Raw genomic sequence first — 18,944 nt, 5'->3', positions numbered from 1 at the left:
TGTTCCTGGAGATGCCAGTCGAAGAAAATGGATAAGAAAAAATCATGAAATATCGCAACCTGGCCATCGAAACTACACGGGTATGGATGAAGCATGTAACAGAGATACCCATCGTCATTGGGGCACTTGGCACCATGTCCAAGAATTTTACAAGATACATCAACAAATTGCAGCTTCCTGCAATAACACCAGTGGAACTGCAAAAAACTGTGCTATTTGGAACATCTTATATTTTAAGAAGGTACTTGGTTGATACCTAGGACGCTGGCAGCAAACCGTATCAACTATTAGCACCAGTCACTGGTATTTGTAATGCATTTTTGAATATTCAGTTGGCTGGGATTCATGTTTAATGAATAAAGTAAATAATAATAATAATAATAATAATAATAATAATAATAATAATAATAATAATAATAATAATAATAAGGCACGAATTATTCAATATAAACAAAATCAACAATTTCGATCAGACCAACGGCGTTTTTATCAAAGTCTTAATGTGAATGGTGACACCAAAAGTGAAAAACCAGAAAAGCAGGCCACAGCTGAATTCTGGAAAGAATTGTGGGAAAATGCAAAGGACTACAATAAGGAAGCAAAGTGGATACATGACTTTGAGGAAAGCATTGGTAACAAACAAATGCAAGTATTAGAAATAACAACTGAGATGGTCAAAAATCGAGTAAAAAAAGTAAAGAATTGGACATCACCTGGAAATGACCAATTACATGGTTTCTGGCTCAAATATCTGACCAGTTTACATGCAATGTTGGCCAGGCAACTGAATGAAATTTTACAAAATGGTCAAATTGATGAATGGTTGACAACTGGAAAAACATACTTGATTCAGAAAGATGCAACTAAAGGAACAATACCTGAAAACTACAGACCAATAACATGCTTGCCAACAACCTTTAAATTACTCACAGGCATTATTGCAGACAACATTATGGATTATTTGGAAACAAACAACATCTTGCCAGTAGAGCAAAAAGGCAACAAAAGAAGGAGTAGGGGCACAAAAGATCAGCTCCTAATTGATAAAATGATATTAGAAAATTGCAAGAAAAGAAAAACGAACTTGAATATGGTCTGGATTGATTATAAAAAGGCATTCGACTCATTGCCACATAGTTGGATCATAAAATGCTTAGAAACAACTGGCATTAGTAAAAATATTGCATCCTTCACTGAAAAGGCGATGAAACAATGGAGAACTGAGTTGGCAGTAGGGAATGAGAACTACGGAATGGTTAATATCAAGCGAGGAATTTTCCAGGGTGATTCACTTTCACCTCTTCTCTTCATCATCGCGATGATCCCACTATCAGTAATCTTAAAAAAATGAAATTAGGCTACCAAACAGCCAAAGAAGCTGAAAAAATTTCACATTTATTATATATGGATGATTTGAAACTCTATGGAAAGTCAGAAATAGAAATCCAATCACTGACAAACACAGTCCGAGTATTCAGCTCCGATATTTCAATGCAGTTTGGCATGGAAAAATGTGCCGCTGTATTCATAAAAAGGGGCAAAACCACTACATGTGAGGGAATTAAAATGCCCAATGGCCAACTAATTAAATGCAACGAAAATGAAGCCTACAAATACTTAGGCATTCTGCAGTTGGATAACATCAAACATTGAGAAGTAAAAACTGTTGTCAGGAGAGAGTACACCAACAGAGTTAGGAAAATTTTGAAATCTAAATTAAATGGTGGAAATACAATCAAGGCCATAAATACCTGGGCAATACCAGTTATAAGATACACAGCTGGTATAGTTAACTGGACACAAGCTGATTTGGACATTTTGGACCGAAAAACCAGGAAACTAATGACAATGCACTACAGTTTACATCCACGCAGTGACACTGATAGACTATACCTGCCCCGAAAATCAGGTGGCAGAGGATTATTACAAGTAAAGCAAATAGTTGAAGAAGAAAAACATGCACTGGCTGATTATTTAAAAGGAAGTCAACAACATCTATTAATCGAAGTAAAGAACAAAAATCTACTGAAGGCCCAACAGACGAAACAAGAATACACAAAAGATGTGATAAAATCAAGAATGGAAAGTTGGCAGAACAAAGCCTTACATGGTCAATTTCTGGAAAAAATAAAAGATAAAGTGGACAGTGAAAAAACTTGGTTATGGTTAACAACAGGTACATTAAAGAAAGAAACAGAGTCACTAATCCTGGCTGCGCAAGAACAAGCTATCCGAACAAATGCCATTAAGGCAAAAATCGAAAAATCCCCTGATGATGCCAAATGCAGACTCTGCAAAGAAGTTGATGAAACTGTTGACCACATACTCAGCTGCTGTAAAAAAATTGCGCAGACTGATTATAAATTGCGGCACAATTCAGTAGCACAAATGATCCACTGGAATTTGTGCAAAAATTATAATATTAAAACAACAACAAATTGGTGGGAACATAAGGCTGAAAAAGTCACCGAAAATCACATGGTCAAGATCCTATGGGATTTTCGGCTTCCGGTTCCGGCGGCTGACGGCGACGGGCAACTCGTTGCTCGCTCCGGCTCCCTGGTGGGCTTCCCCACTTCTTGGGGGGCACAGGACGCCCCGTAGAGGCGTCCTGCCGGAGGAGCGGCATCGCGGGGGATCCCTGCATTGGCGGCGGCTGGTGGGAGGTCCCCTGCGCACTCAAGGCACCGGGGAGCAGATCGGAGGGCGCGTGGGTGCGTCTTCGGTGACAGGCTGTTCGGAGTGAAAAAAGAAAGCTGAAGGATGCGGCGGCGGAGCGGTGAGGTGTAGACTCCCTTCATTCCTTTCACCAACTACAAAATCTGTTAGCTGTGCAAACTTGAACTTTTGGCTTGACTTGGAGAGGTGCGGCTGGAGGGGAGGGGGATTCCCCCCCCCTTGGACAAGCGGCTGGAAACAAGTGAGCTCTCAGCCCCAAGGGAAGGACGAGGGGGAGAGCCAAACTAAAGATGTCACTCCCCTATTAAATGGATTTTCAGACTTAAACTTTTAAGGTTTAAGACAATGAGATCTGGAAGCCCTGGGAACTTTGAACTTTGAAAACTTTATTTGTTGCCTCAATACCCGAAGCTGGCAGGGCAAGATGGCACACTTCCGTTGTCTTCATGAGATGTGAGACTTGACTCCACCTTTTAGCTTCAGGCTTCCGGTCTTTGTCTCCGTGCTACCTGGATAATTCTCTTGTGGATTGTTTGCTTCTGAACCCCCTGGAGTGAAAAACGACCGCTCTTTTGCCAGGGTGATTAGAAAACTCCCCTGTGCCTGGACTCTCTGTCTCCTGGATTCTCTTGGCTGTTCTATCTCTCTGACTGATCCTTCTTTATACTGACTGGACTCTTTACTTTATAAACAATGGCATCTAAAAGACCACCTCCTGGAAAGTCAGGCTTTGCTGCCTCAGCCCCAACATCTGCAACCTCCAGTCCTAGCACACAATCAATGTTAACAGCCTTCAAGCAACCTAAATCTGGAGTTTCATCAAATGTTACAACAACTTCTACAGGGACAAGAGGAAATAAAGAGACAATTGAAGGAGATGAAAGAAGAAATTAAAGAGAACCAGGATAAAATTAATAAGAACTCACAGAGACTGGATCTTTTGGAAGATGGGGCGGCTGAGATGAAGGGAGGGATAGAGGGTGTGCAGAGGGGAAACAAAGAACTTGACACCCAACAAATGAAAATAGAGTTTGAGAGAATGTCCTTTTATCTTAGATTCCAGAACGTGATGGAGACAGATGATGAAAACATAAGGGACATCATGACAACCATTTTGGCTGAGTATATTCAGAAGGAAAAACAACAGATGGGGTGGAAAATAGACCTGGCCTATAGAGTGAACTCAGCGTATGCTAGAACACACAATGTCCCCAGGGAGGTACACATTAAATTTCTTAGGAAAAGCACAAGAGATGAAATCCTGAATGCACAAAGGGGGCAAGCCTTGACATACAAAGATAAGGAGATAACCATTCTGAAACAGATCCCCAAGAAAGTGAGGGAGAAAAGAAAATCATATTCGCAATTGGCGAATAAATTATACCAGAAGGGGGTATGGTTTCGATGGTTACTGCCTGAAGGTATACTAATATTCTGGGAGGAGACAAGAGTTAGAATTAATACACCCATAGAGGCGCAGGCCTTTATGGAAAAAAATAAACTACTCCTAGAAAAACCAGAAGACACTTCAGTAGATGTACAAGACACAGGAGGGGCCGGAGCACTGCCAACTGGGGGAGATGGGGCGACATCAAGAAAGCTCAGATCATACAAATAAGCAAGAAAATCCACGTGATATAAACTGACCGAAATTACCAATTGAATTTACCACACTGACTATATGCTATTATGTAATATTTGAATTTTATGCAAATGTATACTATGAGTTTGCAGGGGGGGGTGCACCTACCGCATTTCGCAGCTGCCAAAATTTGTAACCTTTCCCTTACCTTTTCCCTATGTAAAACATCAAAAAACCAATAAAAAACTTTGTTAAAAAAAAAAGATCCTATGGGATTTTCGTATACAAACGGATAAAATACTGGCGCATAACACACCAGACATCACACTGGTTGAGAAAAATAAGGTTACAATCATAGACATCGCAATACCAGGTGATAGCAGGGTCAACGAGAAGGAACATGAAAAAATCGCGAAATACCAGGACTTAAAAATTGAAATTCAACGATTATGGCACAAACCAGCAGTGGTAATTCCAGTGGTAATCGGCACACTGGGTGCTATTCCAAAAGCACTGGAATTACATTTAAAACAATTATAACATGACAAAATCACCATCAGTCAAATGCAAAAAGCTGCACTGCTTGGATCCGCATGTATATTATGAAAATACGTTACGACGTCCTAGGCCCCTGGGTGGGGCCTGACTAGTAATCAATGCCAAACCCAGCGAAACAACTGGCTGCTGTGATACAATCATATAACAACAACAACAACAACAACAACAACAACAACAACAACAACAACTAATCAACAACAACAACAACTAATCAATGCCAAATCCGGCAAAGCAACTGGCCACCATGATACAATTGTACAATAACAATAACAACAGTAACAGTAACAACAACAACAACAACAATAGGAAAAACAGGTGGATGACAGATTAAATAGATGTAAAACCAAAGCTTTGAATGGACAGCACTTGAAAAACATTGAAGGAAAATGTGATGACAACTTGACATGGAAATGGCTTAAGATGGGAACCATCAAGAAAGAAATGGAAGGTTTAATTCTGGCTGCTCAAGAACAAGCACTACAAACTAATGCCATGAAAGCAAAGATACAAAAATCCATTGACAATCCAAACTGCCGACTTTGCAACAAAAAGTCAAAACTGTTTCACATTTAATATGTGAATGCAGCAAAATCGCACAAACTGATTACAAAGGTAGACACAACTGAGTAGCTAAATTAATCCACTGGTCATTATGTAAAAAAATATGATTTACTTGTATCCAGAAAGTCATGGGAACATAAAGTGGAATAAGTTATCGAAAATGAGAAGATGAAGATCTTGTGGGACTTTCTAATACAGACGGATTGTCATTTGGAGCACAACATGCCAGATATCACGGTTGTAGAGGGCCGAAGCATACAGTTTATTGATATTAATGTCGAGGAGTTGAAGAAAAAGAAGTGGAAAAAAATCCCAAAATATCGCGACATGGCCATCGAAACTCCACGGCTAAGGATGAAGCATGTAATAGTGATACTTATTGTCATCGGGGCACTTGGTACCATGTCCAAGAATTTTATAAGATACATCAACAAAATGCAGCTTTCTGCAATAGCACCAGCGGAACTGCAAAAAACTGTGCTACTCGGAACATCTTATATTTTAAGAAGGTACTTGGTTGATACCTAGGACGCTGGCAGCAATCCGTATCAACCATTAGCACCAGTCACTGGTATTTGTAATGCATTTTTAAAGGTTCAGTTGGTTGAGTTTCATGTTCAATGAATAAAGTATAAATAATAATAATAAATAAAAATCCTGCCTTCCTACCACCAAACAGGAAGGTAGACCACTTTCCTGCCGCGGCTGGGCCTGGACAGCTATCCGGTGTGGTTTCTATGGTTATGGGATTAACATCTTTGGATCAGTAGTGGCTTAGCCAACGTGAACCAACCCAGCCACCTACCATCACTAAAGATGAGAAGAAATCATCAAAATTCCACATTGGGTCGGTCGTTGCCTGGGTCAACAAGTACCATGTCACGATGGCAGACCTAATGGCAAAGGCTTTGGGAATAGAAAAGGATGAGATGGCAAGTGAGATCGACGAGACGTATGGAATACAGACAAATTACGCAAAAAAGAATAATCTACCAAGAGAAGTTCATGTAAAGTTTGTTAAAAAATCAATACGTGACGAGGTGCTGAATAGAACTAGAGACGACCCGATAATTTACAACCAACGACAACTAACAGTTCTAAAACAGGTACCGAGGAGAATTAGAGAATTAAGAAGGCCCTATCAATTTTTAACATCTGTCCTGAACAAATTTGAAATCAACTTTAGATGGCTGATGCTGGAGGGCGTACTGGTAACCTGGAGAGATAGAAGATTTAGAATAGATACAATAGAACCGTGATGGCCAGCTGAGTTCATCTTTTTAAAAGCTATTTTTTGCCTTCACCAGGCTCCAGAGGCTTTATAGGAGCCTGGGGAGGGTGAAAAGAGCCTCCTCCGCCGCCCCCGGAGGCTTCAGGGAAGCCTCGGGACGGTCCCTGAAGCCTCCGGAGGGCCTCCGGGGGGGCGGGGGAGGCTCTTTTTGCCCTCCCCAGGCTCCTATAAAGCCTCTGGAGCCTGGGGAAGGAGAAAAAAGCATGTAAAAATGGGGGGGGGCGTTGTGCGCGCATGTGCACTGGGGGCGCACATTGCATTATGGGTGCGGCATGCCCGCACATGCCCCCCCCTGCGCTCCTCCCACTTGTGGCATGCGAGCCAAAAAAGGTTCGCCATCGCTGCAATAGAACAAGCGGAAGACTTTTACAATACCCTTATTGGGCAGGAGGAGCCATGAGGCTTTTTTTCCCCTGCTCCCCCCCGCCTTCCTACTGGCTCCCGCAGCCTCATGGCTCCTCAAAAGCACGGCAGAGGAGGAGGGAGCAGGGGTAACGCAGCGCTGAGCTCAGGTGCTCCGAGCGGAGGGGAGGCGCCGCTGCCACGTGCGGGGATGCCGGCTGGAGCTTTGGCAGCTTCACCTCAGCCGCAGCGCCGGGCGGCAAATCCGGCAGTGCTGTTAGAGGAGGAGGAGGTGGCAGCAGTTATTCTGGTGGCGGCGGGGGCTTTGGGGCTTCACAACTACCCTCAGTCGCCCCGTGCTCATCAAAGCAAGTCCAGGGAGGTCCTTTGCGGGCGGCCCGTTCTAGCTGCCTGCAAAGGACCTCCCCAGCTTCCGGAGACTGTGGCAATAGAAATCACTGCGCGGCAGTTGAAAACTGCTGCGCGGTTTTTTCTTGCCACGTGCGGAGCCGCGCGGCCACGCAGCTGTGCACCTTAGAGGGAACACTGCTGTTCAAAGCACAGAGGATATGTGTAAGGCACCAAGCCTTCTCAGGGGTATCCTTCATTCTTTGCATTTCTTATTGTCAGACTATACTCTATGTCTGGCTCCTATTGTTTCAAAGTTGATGAAAACTATTTTATTTCAAATACTCTGGCCCTTAGTATATTTAGGAGTATGTTTTCAATTATATTTTAATAACTGTTTTTGTTGTTGGTTTTCTTGTTTCACCATTCAAAATATTAGAAAACTAGAATGGCACACAGAAATAGAAACATAAATGAATAAACAAAGGAGGCAAGGCCAAGAAAACAAACAAAAACCCTATATATTCTCATCATCACAATCACTGAATTACAGAATAACAGACTTGGAAGGGACCTAGGAGGTCTTCTAGTCCAGTCCCCTGCTCAAGCAGCAAGCTCTATATATTATACTTCTTAAATATTAAAAATGTCCTACACATTACATTATTCAATAATCTTTACAATGATTCTTTAATACTATATATCAGAGGTATCAAACTCGTGATGTCACATTGTCATCATGTGTCGTATTGCAACTCCCCCCCCCACTAAACTGGGGGTGGGCATGGCCAGTGTGTGATGCATCCAGCCCGCAGGCATTGAGTTTGACACCCCTGCTGTCAGGGTTAAAATCCAGCAAGTTCTGACAGGTTCTGATGAACTGGTAGTAGGAATTTTGAGTAGTTCGGAGAACCGGCAAATGCCACCACAGAATGGGGTGGGAATGGAGATTTTGCAGTATCCTTCCACTGCCACGCCCACCAAGCCACACCATGCTCACCAAGCCCCACCACACCCACCAAGCCATGCCCACAGAACTGGTAGTAAAAAAATTGAATTTCACCAATGCCTGCTATATATTATCTTATAATGCAGCTAGGCCTGACACTGATTGATAATGGCTTTCCTAGGGATCCTAGCTGAGCTGATGAGACAGCTGACAGATATTCCCTATTCAACTTTATTGGTCACTGCCTTTAGAACTTGGACTAAAAGTATATCTGAAGTATGTACCTTATCACAGCAATGAATTTATCAGGTAGCCTTCAACACCCAGCGTCTTTCCATTTAATCTTTTCAACAGGAATACAGAAACCATATTCACACAATTATAAAGTGTTTAAGAGGTTTATAAGAAGTGAAATACTTTGGAAGCTACTTAGTAGCATCTAAATACAACAGCATATTTAGTTAATTTAATTTAATTTTAATTTAATTTTAATTTAATTTAATGCTTCTAGACCGCCCCCTCTCCCGAAAGGGACTCGGGGCGGTGTACAGTTCATACAAAATATAACAAGATACAATAAAATTAAATATGTACAGTTGACAGTTGACATGGAGGAGGTTAAAATGCCGTTAAAAGAACTGTACAAAGCAGATATAAAATAAATTCAAACCCCTAAAAACAAATACAGTAAATTAAAAAAAACCTAAAATAACCAGATATAGTACGTTTGCCAGGAGGGGCAAGTTGAATTATGCCAGGCCTGCTAATCGGAACAGGTGAGTCTTCAGTTTTTGCCGGAAGGAGCGGAGGTCAGAAGTGGTTCTAATGTCGGGGGGGAGGTCATTCCAGAGGGTTGGGCCCATCACAGAGAAGGCCCTACTCCTCGGTGTCGCCCGCCGGCATTGTCCAGTGGATGGCACCAGGAGAAGTCCCTCCCTGTGTGAGCGTATTGGCCGCAGGGATGTATGTGGGAGGATGCGATCCCGCAAGTAACTAGGTCCCGTGCCATGGAGCGCTTTAAAGATGGTAATCAGCACCTTGAAATGCACCCGGAAAACCACAGGTAGCCAATGCAGCTGGCGCAGGAGAGGTGTTACGTGGGAGTACCTCGTACTCCCCATCACAGCCCGCGCGGCTGCATTCTGAACTAACTGCAGTCTCCGGGCGCGTCCCAAGGGCAGCCTCATGTAGAGAGCGTTGCAGTAATCCAGGCGGGACGTCACCAGCGCATGAGTGACCGTGCGTAGGGCATCCCGGTCCAGTAGGGGGCGCAATTGGCGCACCAGGCGAACCTGGTGGAACGCCCCCCTTGCCACGGCCGCCACTTGGTCATCCATTGACAGCCGGGCATCAAGGAGGACGCCCAAATTGCGCGCCCGTTCCACAGGGGGCAATTGCTCGCCCCCTATGGCCAGCGATGGAATCAGCTGGCTGAACCGAGGTGCCGGTAGCCACAGCCACTCAGTCTTGGAGGGGTTGAGTTTAAGTCTGTTGTCCCCCATCCAGACCCCGACGGCCTCCAAACACCGGGACATCACTTCGACAGCCTCGTTGGGGTGGTTTGGAGTTGAAATATACAGCTGAGTATCATCAGCGTAGAGGTGATACTCAACCCCAAAACCACGGATGATCTCACCCAGCGGCTTCACATATGTGTTGAACAGGAGAGGCGAGAGGACCGACCCCTGTGGCACCCCACAAGTGAGTGGCCTCGGGGTCGACCTCTGTCCCCCTGCCAACACACATTGCCTCCGGTCGGAGAGGTAGGAGCCGAACCACCGCAAAACGGTACCTCCGACTCCCATCCCCTCCAACCGGCGCAATAGGATACCATGGTCGATGGTATCAAAAGCCGCCGAGAGGTCTAATAGGACCAGGATAGAGGAACAACCTCTATCTCTGGCCCTCCAGAGATCATCAACCAACGCGACCAAGGCTGTCTCTGTGCTGTGCCCAGGTCGGAAGCCGGACTGGCGTGAGTCTAGATACTCGGATTCGTCAAGGTGTCGTGGAAACTGCTGGGCCACCACATTCTCAACAACCTTCGCTAGAAACGGAAGGTTGGAGACTGGACGATAGTTAGCTAGCTCCATTGGGTCGAGTGAGGGCCTCTTAAGTAAGGGCCTCACCACCGCCTCTTTCAAGGCGGTTGGTAAGGATCCCTCACCCAATGAGGCATTCACCAGGCCCAGAAGCCAGCCTCGTGTCACCTCCCAAGATGCCAGTACCAACCAGGAGGGACACGGGTCCATTAAACATGTGGTGGGTCGCAGCCGTCCACGCAACCTATCTAAATCCTCGGGGGCAACAGAATCAAACTCCTCCCAGGATGGTCTCACAAGACTCGCTGTTGGCGGCTCGTCTGGTCCACTGAGTGGGGCCCATCCGCTCCGGATCTGAGCGACTTTGTCCTGCAGATATTCCCCAAATTCCTCTGCTCTGCCCTGTAAGGGTGCCCCCTGCGTCCTCTGTGACAAGAGGGAGCGGGTCATCCTAAACAGGGCGGCAGGGCGGTTATCCGCGGACGCAATAAGGGTGGCGCAATATCTACGTTTGGCCGCCCTTAATGCCACCAGGTAGGTCCGCAAGTAGGATCTTACCTGTGTTCGATCAGATTCGGAGCGTGAGGACCTCCACCTGCTCTCTAGACGTCTCCTGTGGCGCTTCATCACCCTCAGCTCCTCGGTATACCAAGGACCCCGGGTGGGTCGCTGCCGCAGGAGAGGTCGCAAAGGCGCAACCCGGTCCAAGGCCCCAGCCGCCGCCCTATTCCAGGCGGCCGCTAGGTCCTCCGACCGAGCGCGGGTCAGGGCTACAGGTAATGGCCCAAGCTCCGTCTGGAACCTATTCGGCTCCATCAGGCGCTTGGGGCGGTACCAGCGTGGACCGTCTGGTCCCGCCTCCTCGCGGTGGGGGGTAGCGCCAGGGAAGTCAAGCCGGAGACATGAGTGATTTGACCATGACAGGGGTGTAACAGTAAAATCCCCTCTACCCAGATCACTCGTCCACTGCTCAGATACAAAGACAAGGTCCAATGTGTGGCCTCCTTCGTGTGTGGGGCCCTGAATTAACTGGGTCAGGCCCATGGCTGTCATGGAAGCCATGAACTCCCGAGCTACCTCAGACGCTGCTCCCGTCGACGGCAGGTTGAAATCCCCCATGACCATAAGCCTGGGGATCTCAACCGCCGTCTCCGAGATCAGCTCGAGGAGCTCGGGCAGGGCTGCTGATATATAGCGAGGAGCCAAGTATACAATCAGCAAACCCAACTGCCTCCGTGGGCCCCATTTCACACCAAGGGACTCACACCCGGATATCTGAGTTAGGGTTCCCTAATATAAAACCTTGTGCATCTATTATGAATTTAAGTGCAATTTCAGCTAATGGTACTTTCAAATATATATCACAACTTCATGCTCCAACCTACAATTCAAAAGAATGTGAATAAAACTGCTTTTGATTTATGCATCTCAAGCTACATAATGATTGCAGCAATATATAGTTTACGATCAGTGAGCTGCTCATGCTGAAATTAAAGAAAATCTTGCATAAACACAGCAGATAATGGCTTTGAAATTATTGGCACAAAATCAGGCACAGCTTGATTGGAAAAGCTTTATATATAATTAGCCAATACAACAGCTTACATTCACTTTTGGAGGCCAAATCATAGTTTTAGTGATACTATATCTAACCATTTTCTGGGAAAGAAAAAGATCCAACTTACAAATGGTGGATAAAAGGACAACTGATACGTCTATCAGCAGTTGGATGCCTGTACTGTCTTTTTCCTGGACCTATTTCTAAAACATTTGTTTGCTAAAACCCCAAAATTGTGATGATTTCTCTATACAATATAAATGTATTAATTATTTACATTTGGTCTCCAGGTCTACTGGCGAAACCAGATCTTCAGGTTCTTGCAGAAGGATAGAAGAATGGAAACAGATTTTACTGTAAGATGTTCCAACAATTGGCATTGCAGCAGAGAAGTCTTTTATTCTAAATCCCAATAGTTGGAGTTCTTTGACCAATGATCTGAAGTACGATCTCTGTGGGCAGGATAGGCCTGTTCTAGAGGAATAGGGCATCAGGTAATATGGACCTATGCAATTAAAGCTTTAAAGGTCAAAACCAACATTTTGAATTGCGTTTGGAAGCAAATTGGTAGCCAGTGAAGTTTGTGAAACAACAGTGTAATATGGGTAACCTGGGAGGCCAAAGGCTGCTCTCATTGCCGCACTTTGTACCAGCTGAAGCTTATGAATGAATTTCAAGGGTTGCCCCATGTACACTACATTGCAAGTAGTCCAGAAAAGTGATGACCAGTATTTGAGCACAGGGATTCATGATCCCAGAAAGGTTACAACTGGTGCACAAACCAGAGCTGTGCAAAAGCTCTCCTAGTCACACTCATCACCTGCTTTGCTGCAGTTATGGCTCCTGAGTGGGGCCAAGGCATGGCTTCTCAGATAGGCATATGCCTGCCAAAGCTCAACCCAGCATTGCTATTTAATTTCAAGAATAGCAAGAAACAGGCTGCCCCTGTTTCTGTTGCTGCCACACGTCCTGTCACCATTTTGCCTGCTGCCACTGTTGGCCTGTTATTGCCACTTCAGGCATCATTGCCATCTGATTTTTCACCACCACTGGTCTGGCACAACCCACATGCTATTGCATGCCTCATTGCTGATGTTTGTTCACTGCTGCATAGTTTGTCACCACTTGGCCGCCACCATTGCTTGGCCCATTGCTGGCACCTGGCCTACCGCCACTCCTACTTGGCCCAAATGGACTGTCTGGCCCATTGCTGTTTGGTCACCTGCCACTATCTGGGATATTACCATGGTCACTTGGCCTTCTGCTGCTGCATGGCCTACTGACATGATTGCTTGGTCCGCTGCTGCTAACCACTCACCCACTGATATTTGGTCTGCCGCCACTGCTCCACGGTCTGTCACTGCTTGGCCCACCATTGGTACTTGGCCTATCACGACTCAGCTTCTGCTGTTGCTTGGCCCTATCACCACCTGGTCTACAGCCGATGTCACTCAGCCCACTGCCACTGCCTAGCCTGTCACTGTAGCACATAAACCAATCAAAGTCCTCCAAAATATTCTAAGTAAACAAAAAAAAACCAGCAGCCTCTAAAGAAAAACCAAGAGTCATCTACCAGCAAACCCTAACCAGCAAACACTCTCCAGATGAGCATAGATTAATACTAAGATTAACAGTAGACCAACAATCAAGAGGTAAATAATATAAATAACTGTCAAATAAGCTAACAGTAAACAGCCCAATCAAAAAATCAGCAAGATCACTTCCACCAACACTGAAGGGCAAGTCACTTTAATATAAATTGAGAACAAGCCTACTTCCTTAGTAGTTCCAATGATGTTACCTAGTTTGGGTAATGAAATGTCTGTAAGAAAACAACCGAGCTCAGAGACCAGAAAGGACCCCTCAAGTAGAAATATAGATATGAATATAAAATATAATTTAGCGTCTGTATAAAAAGTCTGAAGTTTCATATTTCTAAGATCAACAATAATAGAAAATAAAGTGTGTGTGTTTACATGTATTTAAAAAGCTCATAATCTGAATGATTGAGCAATTCCTTCAAAGGCGTAACTGCTCTTTTAAAATAGAGAAAGAAATAGCTTTGATTTGCACAAAGTATTTTTCTATTTCCCTTCTCATAAAGTACAATATAGAATGAAGAAATTACTGTTTTCCATTAAGCAGTCTTTCATCTGCACAGTTTAAAGTGATTTCTGAGGGGGAATTCAAACAGGTTTTCTGTACAAACAGCTCAACAGATTATAACAATCTTAATGGATAGCTTGACTTTAATATAACATTATATACTTAAATGGTCGAGCTTTCATCATATTCCATGACTGCTCACCTTGCAGCCATTTTGAAATCGATGTATGATAGAAGTTTTCACCCGTGGCCTGAAATATAGCAAAAAATATACTACGAGGTAAGTGCTCAAATTTAGAAATTACACTCAATCTAAAACAAATTTAAGGATTTTATTTTCCCCTATTGCCTGGGGAAAGCCCACAATAAGCTAGTAAATAGCCCACAATAATCTAGTGAAACATTCAGGCCAATTTTTTTGATTCAGGACACGAAAGCAAAACAAACTATCTTGAATTTTTCACATCACAAAGAATAGATGGAAAGCATAATTTATATTATCTATAAATTATGGAATCAAATATAACTGAAAAGCCAGATAAGGCCTCCTATCCCTGGTTTAGAGGCCTACCTATGATATGAAAATAGGTGGAACATCAACATTTACTGTAAAAGAGCTATTCTAATATACATGCCAACAATATATACATGGTTACATTACAGGGAAAAATAAATACATTAGTAAACACACCTCCTATTTGGTTCTTTTCATAATTCTTTCCCTGATGCAACTATTCGGGTCATAGTCTACTTTCACTACATAACAGCCTGAGTTCCTTAATTGCATGTTGTATTATGTTTGTTAACAATAATTTGTATTTGTCTAACTAGATCCCAAATGTGGTCGATCTTATCATATTGCATATATTATCTATGATTTGATTTGAAATATTTAGGTATTTTAATGTAACTCTTCATTTTTCCATTGATAGACAGAATATTTGATTCTATTAATAAGACTCTAGCCTGGTAAACAACAAACAGCACAGGATATTTAATTAATTTTTGGAACCTAGTGACCAAGATGTAACAGTTTTGTAAGGTCCCCAGTCATAATGATTTATTCATCAGCACTTACTATAGGAAATGCACTTCTCTTAAAAAAAAGAATTTAGATGACTACCTGTTGTCAACAAAATTACATCAATTTCAGATTTCTAAATTTACCTTGTTAGTTTGGACTAATGGATTAAGGCACTGGACTAACAGTAGTAAGACCTGATTCTAATCCTGCACAGAAATCAAATGAGTGACTTTGAGCCAGTCACTCTTTCTTACCTTAGGAGATACAATATACATGGACTTGCCCTTATATTACCATAAATCATGTACAATGCTGCATTTAAAAAACAGTTTGTAAATACAGTATTTATTCTGTCTCATTTGCAAAATTATTTACATGTTCACAATAATTTGCAGTAAGCAATTATTTAACCTCAATCGTGAATATATTCTAGATTTTTGGCTCTAAAGGTATTATAATTTCTTATTGCAATATCAAATGAACTTTGCATGAAGCACTCTTTTTAAATCTTGAGAATCTTGTAAGTTTCTACTTTTCAATTCATTATCCTGTAAAAGTATTCTGTTTCAGATTAAGTTTAAGTAGGGTTGCCAGGTCTGCTTCCAAAAAATAGCGGACAAGCGGGGGGGTGGGGTGTTAAGTAGTAAAAAATTTTTTAAAAATTACAATTAAATTATATATTTTCTTACAAACATTTTAACACGTATTAAAATAATCACTTCAAAACTTTACTTAAAATTCAAAACATCAAATATATTATAATAATATGTAAAATATTAAATTACATTTATTTAGATTTAACTCAAATTTAACAGTGAATTCACGAATTCGTAGAATTTGCTAAATTCACTGAAGCTATGTATTTGTGTTTTATACTGAGAATTGATTCAACTGATGGCTATTACTAAAGATTAACCTAAAATTACTTACATGGTGACTTAATTAGAACACAGCAAAATAGTATTTACATAAAAACAATGATTAACTTTTATGTTTATAATGCTTCAATGAAATCTTTGGTTTGACAAATTCGCGCTCTACATATTGAGGCTAGTACTCATTGAACCTCAAATGATGATACGTTATTGAGTGTTCCAACTAAGAAAAAAGTATAATATAAAAATAATAGATAAATGCGAGTTAAGAAAAATAGTATGTAAATAATTTTATATACTTTTATTAAATGTCTTGTGAAACAACTGAGTATGATTAACAATTTTTTCGGAGAATCGAGTTCAATAGATATTCGATCTTTGTCTCATTCTAACTTATGAAAAAAAGACAAAACGCGATTCTCCTATCCTTATTCTCTTAGACTGTACAGCTTTAGATTACGTACCATTTCATCATAAAGCTTTTGAATAAAAAAAATGTCCACTATTTTGTGAAAAAAATTAGTGAACATAATGTGAAAAAAGCGGACTGTCCGCTCAAATAGTGGACACCTGGCAACCCTAAGTTTAAGAGATGTATGTATGGGTGGGTGGGTGGGTGGGTGGATGGAGTACTGAAATTAGATACTTCTGAGGAACTTTCCATGGCAGAAAATTATTTGGCTAGAAACAACTAATATATTTCTGTGCTTCAGCCAAAGCAAAGTTATTTTTACTGATTTCCAAAATATTTTTTCATATGGATTGCAAATCTTTTGATAATCTAAAAAAGACCCAATGTCAGTCAAATCTGAATTGGCATACACGCGCGCACACACACACACACACACACACACAAAGAATCCCCTTTACGGTACTTTTAACTCTACCAAATTACAAATCAACCATCTGCATAAAAACAAAGTAAGGTAAAAACTAAAAACTACATTGTGGCTATAAATACATAATTTTAGCGCAACAATGTCAGTTAAATATAGGATTAAACAGAGAGTTAGCTAATAGAATAGAATTCTTTTTTGGCCAAATGTGATTGGACACACAAGGAATTTGTCTTTGGTGCATATGTTCTCAGTGTACATAAAGAAAAAATAAAATAGAATACTTTCATCAAGAATCATAAGATACAACACTTAGTGATAGTCATAGGTTACTAATAAGTAATCACATTATACTAGGAAACAAATAAAACAATATAAATTTTAAAGATACAAGCAACATACCCTGTTTCCCTGAAAATAAGACCTCCCTGGATAATAAGCCCAATCAGACTTTTAAGCACATGGGCTAAAATAAGTCCTTCCCCAAAAATAAGCCCTCCCTGAAAATATTGCAACACAGCAGCAGCCATGAGGTGAACACACTCGCCGCCCCTTGCACTTCAAAAATAGTAAAACATCTCAGAAAATAAGTCCAAGCACTTATTTCGGGGGGTCAAAAGAAAATAAGACCCTGTCTTATTTTTGGGGAAACAAGGGTAATTATAGTTAGGTACTAGGAAATTATTATTATAATTATTACCCTGAAACAAATGTGATTTAAAATAAGCTTAGTTAGGTGATGCCAGTTATATTTTATTTCAGAACATTTTTTCTGTATTTGATTGCATACATTGATTTCACAGCTGTAAGTGTAATAATTTCTATGGAAGGTATAAGATGCATTGATTAAAAAAACAAGTTTCATTTAACTTACAGGTTGAAGTAGATATATTAAGGAACACTCTTGAATAACTATGATGGGAAAAGAGGTTATCTTAACTGCATGGAAGAGAGTTTCCACAGATGCCATGATTTGGTCAAAGCGACCTCCAAGTCCACCCAAAGTTATAATCATGTCCATCTAACAGAAATACAAAACACACATAGAGAAAAAAATAAATAGAATGTTGAAGAAAGATCCAAAAATACATTTTGCACCTTTCCTATAAAATATAAATGCACATGTTTACAAACTATAAATATAATTTGAGATGCTGAACAGATTTTAAAAATATCAACAATATATTTACAATGGTGAGAATTTATAAAATAAGCATATTTGAATATATTAGCCTCATTCATTTTGATCCTCTTTTTTATAGATGATGATACAAATACCTTGGTCTTGATTTTCTAGATTGTAATAAAAATGAACAGAATGAACAGAATAGGAATGAACAGAAATAGAAACATTTCATTGGTTTTCTGAATACATCTTAATGACAGATCCATGGAAGTCAAAGCAAAGTTGTGATGGCCATGTATTATATCTAATAACAGAGGCAGTAGATTTTGAAAATCAGTTGCTAAGTAATTTGAATAGGAGGAATGAAACGACTAGATAAGTACTTCATCCTGGAACTAATAGAACTTTTCAAAAGATGGGATGGGATACGATAGGATAGAATAGAATAATTTGGCCAAGTGTGGTTAGAGGAACAAGGAATTTGTCTCTGGTGCAGAAACTCTAAGTGTACTTGCTAAACAATAGAGTAATCATCATCATAATTCCAAAAAGAGGGAATAACAAAAAAACAAGAAGGCTAATTCTAATATTACGGCCATACAACCTGGATAAATACACATAGACACTACTGTGAGAGAGGGTGTTGGTACTTACCTGATACGCCTCTTCTAATAAGGTGGAGATAGCATCCATGCATGGGTTAACACTGTCTGCTCTCTGATTGGACTGAGTCTGATTAATAATTAATACCCTTTATAATCCACCCAGCTTTTGACAAAGAAATCACACACACACACACACACACACACACACACAGATTCATCGTGTTATGCAAGAAGTTAAAAGTTTAGTAATCCAAGGAAGTCAACAAACTTAGTAACATATGAAAATCTGAAGTACCAATATAACCCTCTTATACATGTAGTTAGCAACTCCACTTCCCGACTACAGTGATGAGGAGCAGTCGCATCTCAGGGAGGGGCTGGATGCTATCTACACCTTATTAGAAGATGCTTATCAGCTAAATACCAATGCCCTTTCTCAATAGAGGTGGAGAGAGCAACCAT

General features: G+C 41.4%; 1 protein-coding gene across 5 annotated transcripts in view; it reads right to left on the bottom strand.

Annotated features, from left to right (window-relative positions):
- Positions 1-18,944, bottom strand: part of TPK1 (thiamin pyrophosphokinase 1) — a 524,197-nt gene that overhangs the window by 261,154 nt on the left and 244,099 nt on the right. For 4 of the 5 annotated variants that reach the window (XM_081971059.1, XM_081971056.1, XM_081971057.1 and 1 more), the window contains exon 7: positions 17,626-17,772. The exons of the other annotated variant lie outside the window; for it this stretch is intronic. In XM_081971059.1, coding sequence (XP_081827185.1) covers positions 17,626-17,772 — 147 coding nt within the window. The remainder of the gene's footprint in view (positions 1-17,625; positions 17,773-18,944) is intronic. 5 annotated transcript variants of the gene reach the window in all.

Source organism: Natrix helvetica, assembly GCF_964273705.1.
Source record: "Natrix helvetica genome assembly, chromosome: Z".
In the NCBI taxonomy this organism is placed as follows: domain Eukaryota; kingdom Metazoa; phylum Chordata; class Lepidosauria; order Squamata; family Natricidae; genus Natrix; species Natrix helvetica.
Note: the sequence above shows the minus strand (reverse complement) of the source record. Positions and strands in the feature narration are given on the sequence as shown.